The following is a 17,214-nucleotide window of genomic DNA, read 5'->3' on the forward strand; positions in this document are numbered from 1 at the left end:
GGCGCTAGTAACAGCAGCACATTTATTACACAGCGATGTGCCCGCTGCCGCTCCGGCGCTAGTAACAGCAGCACATTTATTACACAGCGATGTGCCCGCTGCCGCTCCGGTGCTAGTAACTGCAGCACATTTATTACACAGCGATGTGCCCGCTGCCGCTCCGGTGCTAGTAACAGCAGCACATTTATTACACAGCGATGTGCCCGCTGCCGCTCCGGTGCTAGTAACGGCAGCACATTTATTACACAGCGATGTGCCCGCTGCCGCTCCGGCGCTAGTAACAGCAGCACATTTATTACACAGCGATGTGCCCGCTGCCGCTCCGGTGCTAGTTACAGCACATTTATTACACAGCGATGTGCCCGCTGCCGCTCCGGTGCTAGTAACAGCAGCACATTTATTACACAGCGATGTGCCCGCTGCCGCTCCGGCGCTAGTAACAGCAGCACATTTATTACACGGCGACGTGCCCGCTGCCGCTCCGGCGCTAGTAACGGCAGCACATTTATTACACGGCGACGTGCCCGCTGCCGCTCCGGTGCTAGTAACGGCAGCACATTTATTACACGGCGATGTGCCCGCTGCCGCTCCGGTGCTAGTAACGGCAGCACATTTATTACACACCGATGTGCCCGCTGCCGCTCCGGCGCTAGTAACAGCAGCACATTTATTACACAGCGATGTGCCCGCTGCCGCTACGGTGCTAGTAACTGCAGCACATTTATTACACAGCGATGTGCCTGCTGCCGCTCCGGTGCTAGTAACGGCAGCACATTTATTACACAGCGATGTGCCCGCTGCCGCTCCGGCGCTAGTAACAGCAGCACATTTATTACACAGCGATGTGCCCGCTGCCGCTCCGGCGCTAGTAACAGCAGCACATTTATTACACAGCGATGTGCCCGCTGCCGCTCCGGTGCTAGTAACGGCAGCACATTTATTACACAGCGATGTGCCCGCTGCCGCTCCGGCGCTAGTAACGGCAGCACATTTATTACACAGCGATGTGCCCGCTGCCGCTCCGGTGCTAGTAACGGCAGCACATTTATTACACAGCGATGTGCCCGCTGCCGCTCCGGCGCTAGTAACAGCACATTTATTACACAGCGATGTGCCCGCTGCCGCTCCGGCGCTAGTAACAGCACATTTATTACACAGCGATGTGCCCGCTGCCGCTCCGGCGCTAGTAACAGCAGCACATTTATTACACAGCGATGTGCCCGCTGCCGCTCCGGCGCTAGTAACAGCACATTTATTACACAGCGATGTGCCCGCTGCCGCTCCGGTGCTAGTAACTGCAGCACATTTATTACACAGCGATGTGCCCGCTGCCGCTCCGGCGCTAGTAACAGCAGCACATTTATTACACAGCGATGTGCCCGCTGCCGCTCCGGTGCTAGTAACGGCAGCACATTTATTACACAGCGATGTGCCCGCTGCCGCTCCGGTGCTAGTAACGGCAGCACATTTATTACACAGCGATGTGCCCGCTGCCGCTCCGGTGCTAGTAACAGCACATTTATTACACAGCGATGTGCCCGCTGCCGCTCCGGCGCTAGTAACGGCAGCACATTTATTACACAGCGATGTGCCCGCTGCCGCTCCGGCGCTAGTAACGGCAGCACATTTATTACACAGCGATGTGCCCGCTGCCGCTCCGGTGCTAGTAACGGCAGCACATTTATTACACAGCGATGTGCCCGCTGCCGCTCCGGTGCTAGTTACAGCACATTTATTACACAGCGATGTGCCCGCTGCCGCTCCGGTGCTAGTAACGGCAGCACATTTATTACACAGCGATGTGCCCGCTGCCGCTCCGGCGCTAGTAACGGCAGCACATTTATTACACAGCGATGTGCCCGCTGCCGCTCCGGCGCTAGTAACGGCAGCACATTTATTACACAGCGATGTGCCCGCTGCCGCTACGGTGCTAGTAACTGCAGCACATTTATTACACAGCGATGTGCCTGCTGCCGCTCCGGTGCTAGTAACGGCAGCACATTTATTACACAGCGATGTGCCCGCTGCCGCTCCGGCGCTAGTAACAGCAGCACATTTATTACACAGCGATGTGCCCGCTGCCGCTCCGGCGCTAGTAACAGCAGCACATTTATTACACAGCGATGTGCCCGCTGCCGCTCCGGTGCTAGTAACGGCAGCACATTTATTACACAGCGATGTGCCCGCTGCCGCTCCGGCGCTAGTAACGGCAGCACATTTATTACACAGCGATGTGCCCGCTGCCGCTCCGGTGCTAGTAACGGCAGCACATTTATTACACAGCGATGTGCCCGCTGCCGCTCCGGCGCTAGTAACAGCACATTTATTACACAGCGATGTGCCCGCTGCCGCTCCGGCGCTAGTAACAGCACATTTATTACACAGCGATGTGCCCGCTGCCGCTCCGGCGCTAGTAACAGCAGCACATTTATTACACAGCGATGTGCCCGCTGCCGCTCCGGCGCTAGTAACAGCAGCACATTTATTACACAGCGATGTGCCCGCTGCCGCTCCGGCGCTAGTAACAGCACATTTATTACACAGCGATGTGCCCGCTGCCGCTCCGGTGCTAGTAACTGCAGCACATTTATTACACAGCGATGTGCCCGCTGCCGCTCCGGCGCTAGTAACAGCAGCACATTTATTACACAGCGATGTGCCCGCTGCCGCTCCGGCGCTAGTAACAGCACATTTATCACACAGCGATGTGCCCGCTGCCGCTCCGGCGCTAGTAACAGCACATTTATTACACAGCGATGTGCCCGCTGCCGCTCCGGTGCTAGTAACGGCAGCACATTTATTACACAGCGATGTGCCCGCTGCCGCTCCGGCGCTAGTAACAGCAGCACATTTATTACACAGCGATGTGCCCGCTGCCGCTCCGGCGCTAGTAACGGCAGCACATTTATTACACAGCGATGTGCCCGCTGCCGCTCCGGTGCTAGTAACAGCACATTTATTACACAGCGATGTGCCCGCTGCCGCTCCGGCGCTAGTAACAGCAGCACATTTATTACACAGCGATGTGCCCGCTGCCGCTCCGGTGCTAGTAACTGCAGCACATTTATTACACAGCGATGTGCCCGCTGCCGCTCCGGCGCTAGTAACAGCAGCACATTTATTACACAGCGATGTGCCCGCTGCCGCTCCGGTGCTAGTAACGGCAGCACATTTATTACACAGCGATGTGCCCGCTGCCGCTCCGGCGCTAGTAACGGCAGCACATTTATTACACAGCGATGTGCCCGCTGCCGCTCCGGTGCTAGTAACAGCACATTTATTACACAGCGATGTGCCCGCTGCCGCTCCGGTGCTAGTAACAGCACATTTATTACACAGCGATGTGCCCGCTGCCGCTCCGGCGCTAGTAACAGCAGCACATTTATTACACAGCGATGTGCCCGCTGCCGCTCCGGCGCTAGTAACGGCAGCACATTTATTACACAGCGATGTGCCCGCTGCCGCTCCGGCGCTAGTAACAGCACATTTATTACACAGCGATGTGCCCGCTGCCGCTCCGGTACTAGTAACAGCAGCAAATTTATTACACAGCGATGTGCCCGCTGCCGCTCCGGTGCTAGTTACAGCAGCACATTTATTACACAGCGATGTGCCCGCTGCCGCTCCGGTGCTAGTTACAGCAGCACATTTATTACACAGCGATGTGCCCGCTGCCGCTCCGGCGCTAGTAACGGCAGCACATTTATTACACAGCGATGTGCCCGCTGCCGCTCCGGTGCTAGTAACGGCAGCACATTTATTACACAGCGATGTGCCCGCTGCCGCTCCGGCGCTAGTAACAGCAGCACATTTATTACACAGCGATGTGCCCGCTGCCGCTCCGGCGCTAGTAACAGCTGCACATTTATTACACGGCGATGTGCCCGCTGCCGCTCCGGCGCTAGTAACAGCAGCACATTTATTACACAGCGATGTGCCCGCTGCCGCTCCGGCGCTAGTAACAGCACATTTATTACACAGCGATGTGCCCGTTGCCGCTCCGGCGCTAGTAACAGCAGCACATTTATTACACAGCGATGTGCCCGCTGCCGCTCCGGCGCTAGTAACAGCAGCACATTTATTACACAGCGATGTGCCCGCTGCCGCTCCGGTGCTAGTAACGGCAGCACATTTATTACACAGCGATGTGCCCGCTGCCGCTCCGGTGCTAGTAACAGCAGCACATTTATTACACAGCGATGTGCCCGCTGCCGCTCCGGTGCTAGTAACAGCAGCACATTTATTACACAGCGATGTGCCTGCTGCCGCTCCGGCGCTAGTAACGGCAGCACATTTATTACACAGCGATGTGCCCGCTGCCGCTCCGGCGCTAGTAACGGCAGCACATTTATTACACAGCGATGCGCCCGCTGCCGCTCCGGTGCTAGTAACGGCAGCACATTTATTACACAGCGATGTGCCCGCTGCCGCTCCGGCGCTAGTAACAGCAGCACATTTATTACACAGCGATGTGCCCGCTGCCGCTCCGGTGCTAGTAACAGCACATTTATTACACAGCGATGTGCCCGCTGCCGCTCCGGCGCTGGTAACGGCAGCACATTTATTACACAGCGATGTGCCCGCTGCCGCTCCGGTGCTAGTAACGGCAGCACATTTATTACACAGCGATGTGCCCGCTGCCGCTCCGGTGCTAGTAACGGCAGCACATTTATTACACAGCGATGTGCCCGCTGCCGCTCCGGCGCTAGTAACGGCAGCACATTTATTACACAGCGATGTGCCCGCTGCCGCTCCGGCGCTAGTAACAGCACATTTATCACACAGCGATGTGCCCGCTGCCGCTCCGGCGCTAGTAACAGCAGCACATTTATTACACAGCGATGTGCCCGCTGCCGCTCCGGCGCTAGTAACAGCACATTTATTACACAGCGATGTGCCCGCTGCCGCTCCGGCGCTAGTAACAGCAGCACATTTATTACACAGCGATGTGCCCGCTGCCGCTCCGGTGCTAGTAACGGCAGCACATTTATTACACAGCGATGTGCCCGCTGCCGCTCCGGTGCTAGTAACAGCACATTTATTACACAGCGATGTGCCCGCTGCCGCTCCGGTGCTAGTAACGGCAGCACATTTATTACACAGCGATGTGCCCGCTGCCGCTCCGGCGCTAGTAACAGCAGCACATTTATTACACAGCGATGTGCCCGCTGCCGCTCCGGCGCTAGTAACGGCAGCACATTTATTACACAGCGATGTGCCCGCTGCCGCTCCGGCGCTAGTAACAGCAGCACATTTATTACACAGCGATGTGCCCGCTGCCGCTCCGGTGCTAGTAACGGCAGCACATTTATTACACAGCGATGTGCCCGCTGCCGCTCCGGTGCTAGTAACAGCAGCACATTTATTACACAGCGATGTGCCCGCTGCCGCTCCGGTGCTAGTAACGGCAGCACATTTATTACACAGCGATGTGCCCGCTTCCGCTCCGGCGCTAGTAACAGCACATTTATTACACAGCGATGTGCCCGCTGCCGCTCCGGTGCTAGTAACGGCAGCACATTTATTACACAGCGATGTGCCCGCTGCCGCTCCGGTGCTAGTAACGGCAGCACATTTATTACACAGCGATGTGCCCGCTGCCGCTCCGGTGCTAGTAACGGCAGCACATTTATTACACAGCGATGTGCCCGCTGCCGCTCCGGTGCTAGTTACAGCACATTTATTACACAGCGATGTGCCCGCTGCCGCTCCGGTGCTAGTAACGGCAGCACATTTATTACACCGCGATGTGCCCGGTGCTAGTAACGGCAGCACATTTATTACACCGCGATGTGCCCGCTGCCGCTCCGGCGCTAGTAACAGCAGCACATTTATTACACGGCGATGTGCCCGCTGCCACTCCGGTGCTAGTAACAGCAGCACATTTATTACACAGCGATGTGCCCGCTGCCGCTCCGGCGCTAGTAACGGCAGCACATTTATTACACAGCGATGTGCCCGCTGCCGCTCCGGTGCTAGTAACAGCACATTTATTACACAGCGATGTGCCCGCTGCCGCTCCGGTGCTAGTAACAGCACATTTATTACACAGCGATGTGCCCGCTGCCGCTCCGGCGCTAGTAACGGCAGCACATTTATTACACAGCGATGTGCCCGCTGCCGCTCCGGTGCTAGTAACGGCAGCACATTTATTACACAGCGATGTGCCCGCTGCCGCTCCGGTGCTAGTTACAGCAGCACATTTATTACACAGCGATGTGCCCGCTGCCGCTCCGGTGCTAGTAACAGCACATTTATTACACAGCGATGTGCCCGCTGCCGCTCCGGTGCTAGTAACGGCAGCACATTTATTACACAGCGATGTGCCCGCTGCCGCTCCGGTGCTAGTAACGGCAGCACATTTATTACACAGCGATGTGCCCGCTGACGCTCCGGCGCTAGTAACGGCAGCACATTTATTACACAGCGATGTGCCCGCTGCCGCTCCGGCGCTAGTAACGGCAGCACATTTATTACACAGCGATGTGCCCGCTGCCGCTCCGGCGCTAGTAACAGCACATTTATTACACAGCGATGTGCCCGCTGCCGCTCCGGCGCTAGTAACAGCAGCACATTTATTACACAGCGATGTGCCCGCTGCCGCTCCGGCGCTAGTAACGGCAGCACATTTATTACACAGCGATGTGCCCGCTGCCGCTCCGGTGCTAGTAACAGCACATTTATTACACAGCGATGTGCCCGCTGCCGCTCCGGCGCTAGTAACAGCAGCACATTTATTACACAGCGATGTGCCCGCTGCCGCTCCGGTGCTAGTAACTGCAGCACATTTATTACACAGCGATGTGCCCGCTGCCGCTCCGGTGCTAGTAACAGCACATTTATTACACAGCGATGTGCCCGCTGCCGCTCCGGCGCTAGTAACAGCAGCACATTTATTACACAGCGATGTGCCCGCTGCCGCTCCGGCGCTAGTAACGGCAGCACATTTATTACACAGCGATGTGCCCGCTGCCGCTCCGGTGCTAGTAACGGCAGCATATTTATTACACAGCGATGTGCCCGCTGCCGCTCCGGTGCTAGTAACGGCAGCACATTTATTACACAGCGATGTGCCCGCTGCCGCTCCGGTGCTAGTAACGGCAGCACATTTATTACACAGCGATGTGCCCGCTGCCGCTCCGGTGCTAGTAACAGCAGCACATTTATTACACAGCGATGTGCCCGCTGCCGCTCCGGCGCTAGTAACGGCAGCACATTTATTACACAGCGATGTGCCCGCTGCCGCTCCGGTGCTAGTAACAGCAGCACATTTATTACACAGCGATGCGCCCGCTGCCGCTCCGGTGCTAGTAACAGCACATTTATTACACAGCGATGTGCCCGCTGCCGCTCCGGTGCTAGTAACAGCACATTTATTACACAGCGATGTGCCCGCTGCCGCTCCGGCGCTAGTAACGGCAGCACATTTATTACACAGCGATGTGCCCGCTGCCGCTCCGGCGCTAGTAACAGCAGCACATTTATTACACAGCGATGTGCCCGCTGCCGCTCCGGCGCTAGTAACAGCAGCACATTTATTACACAGTGATGTGCCCGCTGCCGCTCCGGTGCTAGTTACAGCACATTTATTACACAGCGATGTGCCCGCTGCCGCTCCGGCGCTAGTAACGGCAGCACATTTATTACACAGCGATGTGCCCGCTGCCGCTCCGGTGCTAGTAACGGCAGCACATTTATTACACAGCGATGTGCCCGCTGCCGCTCCGGCGCTGGTAACGGCAGCACATTTATTACACAGCGATGTGCCCGCTGCCGCTCCGGCGCTAGTAACAGCACATTTATTACACACCGATGTGCCCGCTGCCGCTCCGGTGCTAGTAACGGCAGCACATTTATTACACACCGATGTGCCCGCTGCCGCTCCGGTGCTAGTAACGGCAGCACATTTATTACACAGCGATGTGCCCGCTGCCGCTACGGTGCTAGTAACGGCAGCACATTTATTACACAGCGATGTGCCCGCTGCCGCTCCGGTGCTAGTAACGGCAGCACATTTATTACACAGCGATGTGCCCGCTGCCGCTCCGGTGCTAGTAACGGCAGCACATTTATTACACAGCGATGTGCCCGCTGCCGCTCCGGCGCTAGTAACGGCAGCACATTTATTACACAGCGATGTGCCCGCTGCCGCTCCGGTGCTAGTAACGGCAGCACATTTATTACACAGCGATGTGCCCGCTGCCGCTCCGGCGCTAGTAACAGCAGCACATTTATTACACAGCGATGTGCCCGCTGCCGCTCCGGCGCTAGTAACAGCTGCACATTTATTACACGGCGATGTGCCCGCTGCCGCTCCGGCGCTAGTAACAGCAGCACATTTATTACACAGCGATGTGCCCGCTGCCGCTCCGGCGCTAGTAACAGCACATTTATTACACAGCGATGTGCCCGTTGCCGCTCCGGCGCTAGTAACAGCAGCACATTTATTACACAGCGATGTGCCCGCTGCCGCTCCGGCGCTAGTAACAGCAGCACATTTATTACACAGCGATGTGCCCGCTGCCGCTCCGGTGCTAGTAACGGCAGCACATTTATTACACAGCGATGTGCCCGCTGCCGCTCCGGTGCTAGTAACAGCAGCACATTTATTACACAGCGATGTGCCCGCTGCCGCTCCGGTGCTAGTAACAGCAGCACATTTATTACACAGCGATGTGCCCGCTGCCGCTCCGGCGCTAGTAACGGCAGCACATTTATTACACAGCGATGCGCCCGCTGCCGCTCCGGTGCTAGTAACGGCAGCACATTTATTACACAGCGATGTGCCCGCTGCCGCTCCGGCGCTAGTAACAGCAGCACATTTATTACACAGCGATGTGCCCGCTGCCGCTCCGGTGCTAGTAACAGCACATTTATTACACAGCGATGTGCCCGCTGCCGCTCCGGCGCTGGTAACGGCAGCACATTTATTACACAGCGATGTGCCCGCTGCCGCTCCGGTGCTAGTAACGGCAGCACATTTATTACACAGCGATGTGCCCGCTGCCGCTCCGGTGCTAGTAACGGCAGCACATTTATTACACAGCGATGTGCCCGCTGCCGCTCCGGCGCTAGTAACGGCAGCACATTTATTACACAGCGATGTGCCCGCTGCCGCTCCGGCGCTAGTAACAGCAGCACATTTATTACACAGCGATGTGCCCGCTGCCGCTCCGGCGCTAGTAACGGCAGCACATTTATTACACAGCGATGTGCCCGCTGCCGCTCCGGCGCTAGTAACAGCACATTTATTACACAGCGATGTGCCCGCTGCCGCTCCGGCGCTAGTAACAGCAGCACATTTATTACACAGCGATGTGCCCGCTGCCGCTCCGGTGCTAGTAACGGCAGCACATTTATTACACAGCGATGTGCCCGCTGCCGCTCCGGTGCTAGTAACAGCACATTTATTACACAGCGATGTGCCCGCTGCCGCTCCGGTGCTAGTAACGGCAGCACATTTATTACACAGCGATGTGCCCGCTGCCGCTCCGGCGCTAGTAACAGCAGCACATTTATTACACAGCGATGTGCCCGCTGCCGCTCCGGCGCTAGTAACGGCAGCACATTTATTACACAGCGATGTGCCCGCTGCCGCTCCGGCGCTAGTAACAGCAGCACATTTATTACACAGCGATGTGCCCGCTGCCGCTCCGGTGCTAGTAACGGCAGCACATTTATTACACAGCGATGTGCCCGCTGCCGCTCCGGTGCTAGTAACAGCAGCACATTTATTACACAGCGATGTGCCCGCTGCCGCTCCGGTGCTAGTAACGGCAGCACATTTATTACACAGCGATGTGCCCGCTTCCGCTCCGGCGCTAGTAACAGCACATTTATTACACAGCGATGTGCCCGCTGCCGCTCCGGTGCTAGTAACGGCAGCACATTTATTACACAGCGATGTGCCCGCTGCCGCTCCGGTGCTAGTAACGGCAGCACATTTATTACACAGCGATGTGCCCGCTGCCGCTCCGGTGCTAGTAACGGCAGCACATTTATTACACAGCGATGTGCCCGCTGCCGCTCCGGTGCTAGTTACAGCACATTTATTACACAGCGATGTGCCCGCTGCCGCTCCGGTGCTAGTAACGGCAGCACATTTATTACACCGCGATGTGCCCGGTGCTAGTAACGGCAGCACATTTATTACACCGCGATGTGCCCGCTGCCGCTCCGGCGCTAGTAACAGCAGCACATTTATTACACGGCGATGTGCCCGCTGCCACTCCGGTGCTAGTAACAGCAGCACATTTATTACACAGCGATGTGCCCGCTGCCGCTCCGGCGCTAGTAACGGCAGCACATTTATTACACAGCGATGTGCCCGCTGCCGCTCCGGTGCTAGTAACAGCACATTTATTACACAGCGATGTGCCCGCTGCCGCTCCGGTGCTAGTAACAGCACATTTATTACACAGCGATGTGCCCGCTGCCGCTCCGGCGCTAGTAACGGCAGCACATTTATTACACAGCGATGTGCCCGCTGCCGCTCCGGTGCTAGTAACGGCAGCACATTTATTACACAGCGATGTGCCCGCTGCCGCTCCGGTGCTAGTTACAGCAGCACATTTATTACACAGCGATGTGCCCGCTGCCGCTCCGGTGCTAGTAACAGCACATTTATTACACAGCGATGTGCCCGCTGCCGCTCCGGTGCTAGTAACGGCAGCACATTTATTACACAGCGATGTGCCCGCTGCCGCTCCGGTGCTAGTAACGGCAGCACATTTATTACACAGCGATGTGCCCGCTGCCGCTCCGGCGCTAGTAACGGCAGCACATTTATTACACAGCGATGTGCCCGCTGCCGCTCCGGCGCTAGTAACGGCAGCACATTTATTACACAGCGATGTGCCCGCTGCCGCTCCGGCGCTAGTAACAGCACATTTATTACACAGCGATGTGCCCGCTGCCGCTCCGGCGCTAGTAACAGCAGCACATTTATTACACAGCGATGTGCCCGCTGCCGCTCCGGCGCTAGTAACGGCAGCACATTTATTACACAGCGATGTGCCCGCTGCCGCTCCGGTGCTAGTAACAGCACATTTATTACACAGCGATGTGCCCGCTGCCGCTCCGGCGCTAGTAACAGCAGCACATTTATTACACAGCGATGTGCCCGCTGCCGCTCCGGTGCTAGTAACTGCAGCACATTTATTACACAGCGATGTGCCCGCTGCCGCTCCGGTGCTAGTAACAGCACATTTATTACACAGCGATGTGCCCGCTGCCGCTCCGGCGCTAGTAACAGCAGCACATTTATTACACAGCGATGTGCCCGCTGCCGCTCCGGCGCTAGTAACGGCAGCACATTTATTACACAGCGATGTGCCCGCTGCCGCTCCGGTGCTAGTAACGGCAGCACATTTATTACACAGCGATGTGCCCGCTGCCGCTCCGGTGCTAGTAACGGCAGCACATTTATTACACAGCGATGTGCCCGCTGCCGCTCCGGTGCTAGTAACGGCAGCACATTTATTACACAGCGATGTGCCCGCTGCCGCTCCGGTGCTAGTAACAGCAGCACATTTATTACACAGCGATGTGCCCGCTGCCGCTCCGGCGCTAGTAACGGCAGCACATTTATTACACAGCGATGTGCCCGCTGCCGCTCCGGTGCTAGTAACAGCAGCACATTTATTACACAGCGATGCGCCCGCTGCCGCTCCGGTGCTAGTAACAGCACATTTATTACACAGCGATGTGCCCGCTGCCGCTCCGGTGCTAGTAACAGCACATTTATTACACAGCGATGTGCCCGCTGCCGCTCCGGCGCTAGTAACGGCAGCACATTTATTACACAGCGATGTGCCCGCTGCCGCTCCGGCGCTAGTAACAGCAGCACATTTATTACACAGCGATGTGCCCGCTGCCGCTCCGGCGCTAGTAACAGCAGCACATTTATTACACAGTGATGTGCCCGCTGCCGCTCCGGTGCTAGTTACAGCACATTTATTACACAGCGATGTGCCCGCTGCCGCTCCGGCGCTAGTAACGGCAGCACATTTATTACACAGCGATGTGCCCGCTGCCGCTCCGGTGCTAGTAACGGCAGCACATTTATTACACAGCGATGTGCCCGCTGCCGCTCCGGCGCTGGTAACGGCAGCACATTTATTACACAGCGATGTGCCCGCTGCCGCTCCGGCGCTAGTAACAGCACATTTATTACACACCGATGTGCCCGCTGCCGCTCCGGTGCTAGTAACGGCAGCACATTTATTACACACCGATGTGCCCGCTGCCGCTCCGGTGCTAGTAACGGCAGCACATTTATTACACAGCGATGTGCCCGCTGCCGCTACGGTGCTAGTAACGGCAGCACATTTATTACACAGCGATGTGCCCGCTGCCGCTCCGGTGCTAGTAACGGCAGCACATTTATTACACAGCGATGTGCCCGCTGCCGCTCCGGCGCTAGTAACGGCAGCATATTTATTACACAGCGATGTGCCCGCTGCGGCTCCGGCGCTAGTAACGGCAGCACATTTATTACACAGCGATGTGCCCGCTGCCGCTCCGGCGCTAGTAACGGCAGCACATTTATTACACAGCGATGTGCCCGCTGCCGCTCCGGCGCTAGTAACAGCACATTTATCACACAGCGATGTGCCCGCTGCCGCTCCGGCGCTAGTAACAGCACATTTATTACACAGCGATGTGCCCGCTGCCGCTCCGGCGCTAGTAACAGCAGCACATTTATTACACAGCGATGTGCCCGCTGCCGCTCCGGCGCTAGTAACGGCAGCACATTTATTACACGGCGATGTGCCCGCTGCCGCTCCGGTGCTAGTAACAGCACATTTATTACACGGCGATGTGCCCGCTGCCGCTCCGGTGCTAGTAACAGCAGCACATTTATTACACAGCGATGTGCCCGCTGCCGCTCCGGTGCTAGTAACAGCACATTTATTACACAGCGATGTGCCCGCTGCCGCTCCGGCGCTAGTAACGGCAGCACATTTATTACACAGCGATGTGCCCGCTGCCGCTCCGGCGCTAGTAACGGCAGCACATTTATTACACAGCGATGTGCCCGCTGCCGCTCCGGTGCTAGTAACGGCAGCACATTTATTACACAGCGATGTGCCCGCTGCCGCTCCGGCGCTAGTAACAGCAGCACATTTATTACACAGCGATGTGCCCGCTGCCGCTCCGGCGCTAGTAACGGCAGCACATTTATTACACAGCGATGTGCCCGCTGCCGCTCCGGCGCTAGTAACAGCAGCACATTTATTACACAGTGATGTGCCCGCTGCCGCTCCGGTGCTAGTAACAGCACATTTATTACACAGCGATGTGCCCGCTGCCGCTCCGGTGCTAGTAACGGCAGCACATTTATTACACAGCGATGTGCCCGCTGCCGCTCCGGTGCTAGTAACGGCAGCACATTTATTACACAGCGATGTGCCCGCTGCCGCTCCGGCGCTAGTAACAGCACATTTATTACACAGCGATGTGCCCGCTGCCGCTCCGGTGCTAGTAACGGCAGCACATTTATTACACAGCGATGTGCCCGCTGCCGCTCCGGTGCTAGTTACAGCACATTTATTACACAGCGATGTGCCCGCTGCCGCTCCGGTGCTAGTAACGGCAGCACATTTATTACACAGCGATGTGCCCGCTGCCGCTCCGGTGCTAGTAACGGCAGCACATTTATTACACAGCGATGTGCCCGCTGCCGCTCCGGCGCTAGTTACAGCACATTTATTACACAGCGATGTGCCCGCTGCCGCTCCGGTGCTAGTAACGGCAGCACATTTATTACACCGCGATGTGCCCGCTGCCACTCCGGTGCTAGTAACAGCAGCACATTTATTACACAGCGATGTGCCCGCTGCCGCTCCGGCGCTAGTAACGGCAGCACATTTATTACACAGCGATGTGCCCGCTGCCGCTCCGGTGCTAGTAACAGCACATTTATTACACAGCGATGTGCCCGCTGCCGCTCCGGCGCTAGTAACAGCACATTTATTACACAGCGATGTGCCCGCTGCCGCTCCGGCGCTAGTAACAGCACATTTATTACACAGCGATGTGCCCGCTGCCACTCCAAATGAAAAAATGGGGAAAATTCACCAGCTAAAAATGGTTAAAAACTATTTATTAGACTACTTAAAAAACATGTACAAACAGAGCTCTCCTCCCACGCGTTTCACGCCCCCCACGAGCACTTCTATTAAAGATTTATTTTGTTGTAGATCTGGTGATGTTTTGCACCAGTTTCCCCATGTTGCACAATTGGCAGAATGATTGATTAGTTTTATTGCTGCTTCGTGATGCTCCAAACCTCCGGGTATCAACATTTCCATTTATTTCTGCAATATGCTAAAAAGAAAACTAATCCTGTACTGCAATTGCTCCAATCAAAATATAGTCGTCTGTAACTTGTCTACGCCAGGAACTGCCTTGTCTACAGCTGCTGCGTCACACGAATAAACTTCAAGCCCAAACATCTAAACCAAGCAACATAATAAATATCACATGATTTACAATACATCTTGGCTTACCGTGACATTGGTTAGCAGGCTTGTTATGATTTGATCAAAAGATGCAGCCAGAAGTCTCCTTTGCCATACAGACTGGGGTTTCACTATGTGTGGTTTTTCACCCTATATTGTGAGCCCAATGGGAGAGGCGCAGGGATTCACTTTCTGTTTTTCACATGGTAAAAAAGGGGCCATTGATTCCGAATTATTCAAAGTCATGGCTGTTTTTATAAAGCGGATCCAGGAGAAATGACAATGCTGGTCTCTGCGAGAATATCCTTAGAGAATATTTTTGTTATTGTATATCACATACGTGTATCTTTTACCTATTTTTTTTTGTTTTGTTTCCAAACCGACGTATCCGTTACCTTTTTTTCAAACTGATGTGAACAGCAATACCTTATTGTGTGTGCAAGTAACGGGCATGCACCTCTGAGAGGGAAGAGATCAAAATTGTTCTTTTCACAATGATGTTAAATATATATCTGGGCCCACACACACACACGCCCACACACACACGCCCACACACACACGCCCACACACTCCCACACACACTCCCACACACACACACGCCCACACACACACACGCCCACACACACACACGCCCACACACACACACGCCCACACACACACACGCCCACACACACGCCCACACACACGCCCACACACACGCCCACACACACGCCCACGCACACACGCCCACGCACACACGCCCACGCACACACGCCCACGCACACACGCCCACGCACACACGCCCACGCACACACGCCCACGCACACACGCCCACACACACGCCCACACACACGCCCACACACACGCCCACACGCCCACGCACACACGCCCACACACACGCCCCCACCACACACACACACACACACGCCCCCACCACACACACACACACACGCCCCCACCACACACACACACACACACGCCCCCACCACACACACACACACACACGCCCCCACCACACACACACACACACACGCCCCCACCACACACACACACACACACGCCCCCACCACACACACACACACACACGCCCCCACCACACACACACACACACACGCCCCCACCACACACACACACACACACGCCCCCACCACACACACACACACACGCCCCCACCACACACACACACACACGCCCCCACCACACACACACACACGCACACACACGCCCCCACCACACGCACACACACGCCCCCACCACACACGCCCCCCTTCCCCCGCCCCACACGACCAACACGCCACCCTCCCCCCGCCCCACACGACCAACACGCCACCCTCCCCCCGCCCCACACCCCCCCTCCCCCTACCACACACACTATATTTGTGCTTTTAATAAGTGGGACTTAATCTTCTGATCACAGCTTTTTTTTCTTTCTCTGCCACAGGAAGATTTGAGCTGGTGTGGCGAGACTCCGATCCTGTCCCAAGATGTCCAGTTTGGCTGCTGCTAGCTGTGAAACTCAGCCCCCGAGCACGGAGAATGAGAAGAAGCCCCTGAAGGCTTGCTGTGCCTGCCCCGAGACCAAGAAAGCTCGGGACACCTGGTGAGTGCACACCCCACCCCAGGAGTCTTATAGCTGTACTGGCCCTGAAGAGTGAGAGTCCATGGAAAGCTGTGATATCTCTATCTGGGCCACCAGGAAAGCCCTTCATAGAGTAAGTGCATGGAGAATACCGCAAACACTATACACAAGGAGTGGGGCTGGAGCAGTAGGTTCAGCGTATGAACAATTGCCTCCTTGTATGCCTGGGAAAGTCGCTTTATCTCCCTTGTGTATTAAATTGTAAGCTCTTTGGAGCAGGGGGTAATTGTGGCTGCAAAATTCAATGTGCACTCTGTCGGGGCAAAAAATATAGCAAACAATGCAGGTTCTTCAGGACTTGAACATTTCTGCCGTGTGTATTAATATGGCATTTCCTGTCTGTGCTACATACAAATACATATTTCATAACACATATACGGCATAGGATAGATTACCTCTTTGTCTGTACATGCGGACAGAGCAACTTACATCTGAAAGGGGCTGCGCATATTACCACAGCTTTGTGTTGGTGTGGATAACTGAGCCACGTACAGGATAAAGATGTATACAGTATCTGATCTTGGCTTTCCTGCTTTCTTGTTACCTTTTAGTAGATTCGCTGATTTCTGTGCTCCTTGTCCCAGGTTTAGCAGTACAAGCTGTTGGAATGGAAGCTGAAGTGACGACTTGTGTTTTATTTACATGTCACTACCCAGAATCCTTGTCTGCCATCTAACTGTTGCATGATGTGACCATGGGGTGCATGGAGCATATCTGGGGCCCTGTGGAAGACCTAATACTCATTTCCCGATCTTTTCTGGTAGTTACTTTAATATGTAAGCAGTGATGGACCAGGTAATGAAATAGGCAGATCCAGATGGGAAGAACTTCAGGAGGCTCGGTGGCACCTCGCGGTCACATTACCACTTTTCAGAGCGACTGCGACATTACTGATGACGAGAACAGAATAGGAGTAGTCCTCTTCCGTTCTGTTAGCTAGACCGCGCCCATCGCTCTACAGCAGCGCAGACTGCAATCGCCAAATGAAAACTGCTACATCATGGAGGCCCTGGAGCGCCAGACTCCGTGGAGGTGACCCCTGGAGCGCCAGACTCCGTGGAGGTGACCCCTGGAGCGCCAGACTCCGTGGAGGTGACCCCTGGAGCGCCAGACTCCGTGGAGGTGACCCCT

The 17,214-nt window shown here is 55.9% G+C and overlaps 1 protein-coding gene across 1 annotated transcript in view; it reads left to right on the forward strand.

Annotated features, from left to right (window-relative positions):
* Positions 1 to 17,214, forward strand: part of COX17 (cytochrome c oxidase copper chaperone COX17) — a 36,113-nt gene that overhangs the window by 8,110 nt on the left and 10,789 nt on the right. The window contains exon 2 of the mRNA XM_075592918.1: positions 15,886 to 16,044. Within this exon, the coding sequence (XP_075449033.1) occupies positions 15,929 to 16,044 (116 nt within the window). The 5' untranslated portion in view covers positions 15,886 to 15,928. The remainder of the gene's footprint in view (positions 1 to 15,885; positions 16,045 to 17,214) is intronic.

The sequence above is a fragment of the Ascaphus truei genome, chromosome 3, assembly GCF_040206685.1.
Source record: "Ascaphus truei isolate aAscTru1 chromosome 3, aAscTru1.hap1, whole genome shotgun sequence".
Lineage (NCBI taxonomy): Eukaryota > Metazoa > Chordata > Amphibia > Anura > Ascaphidae > Ascaphus > Ascaphus truei.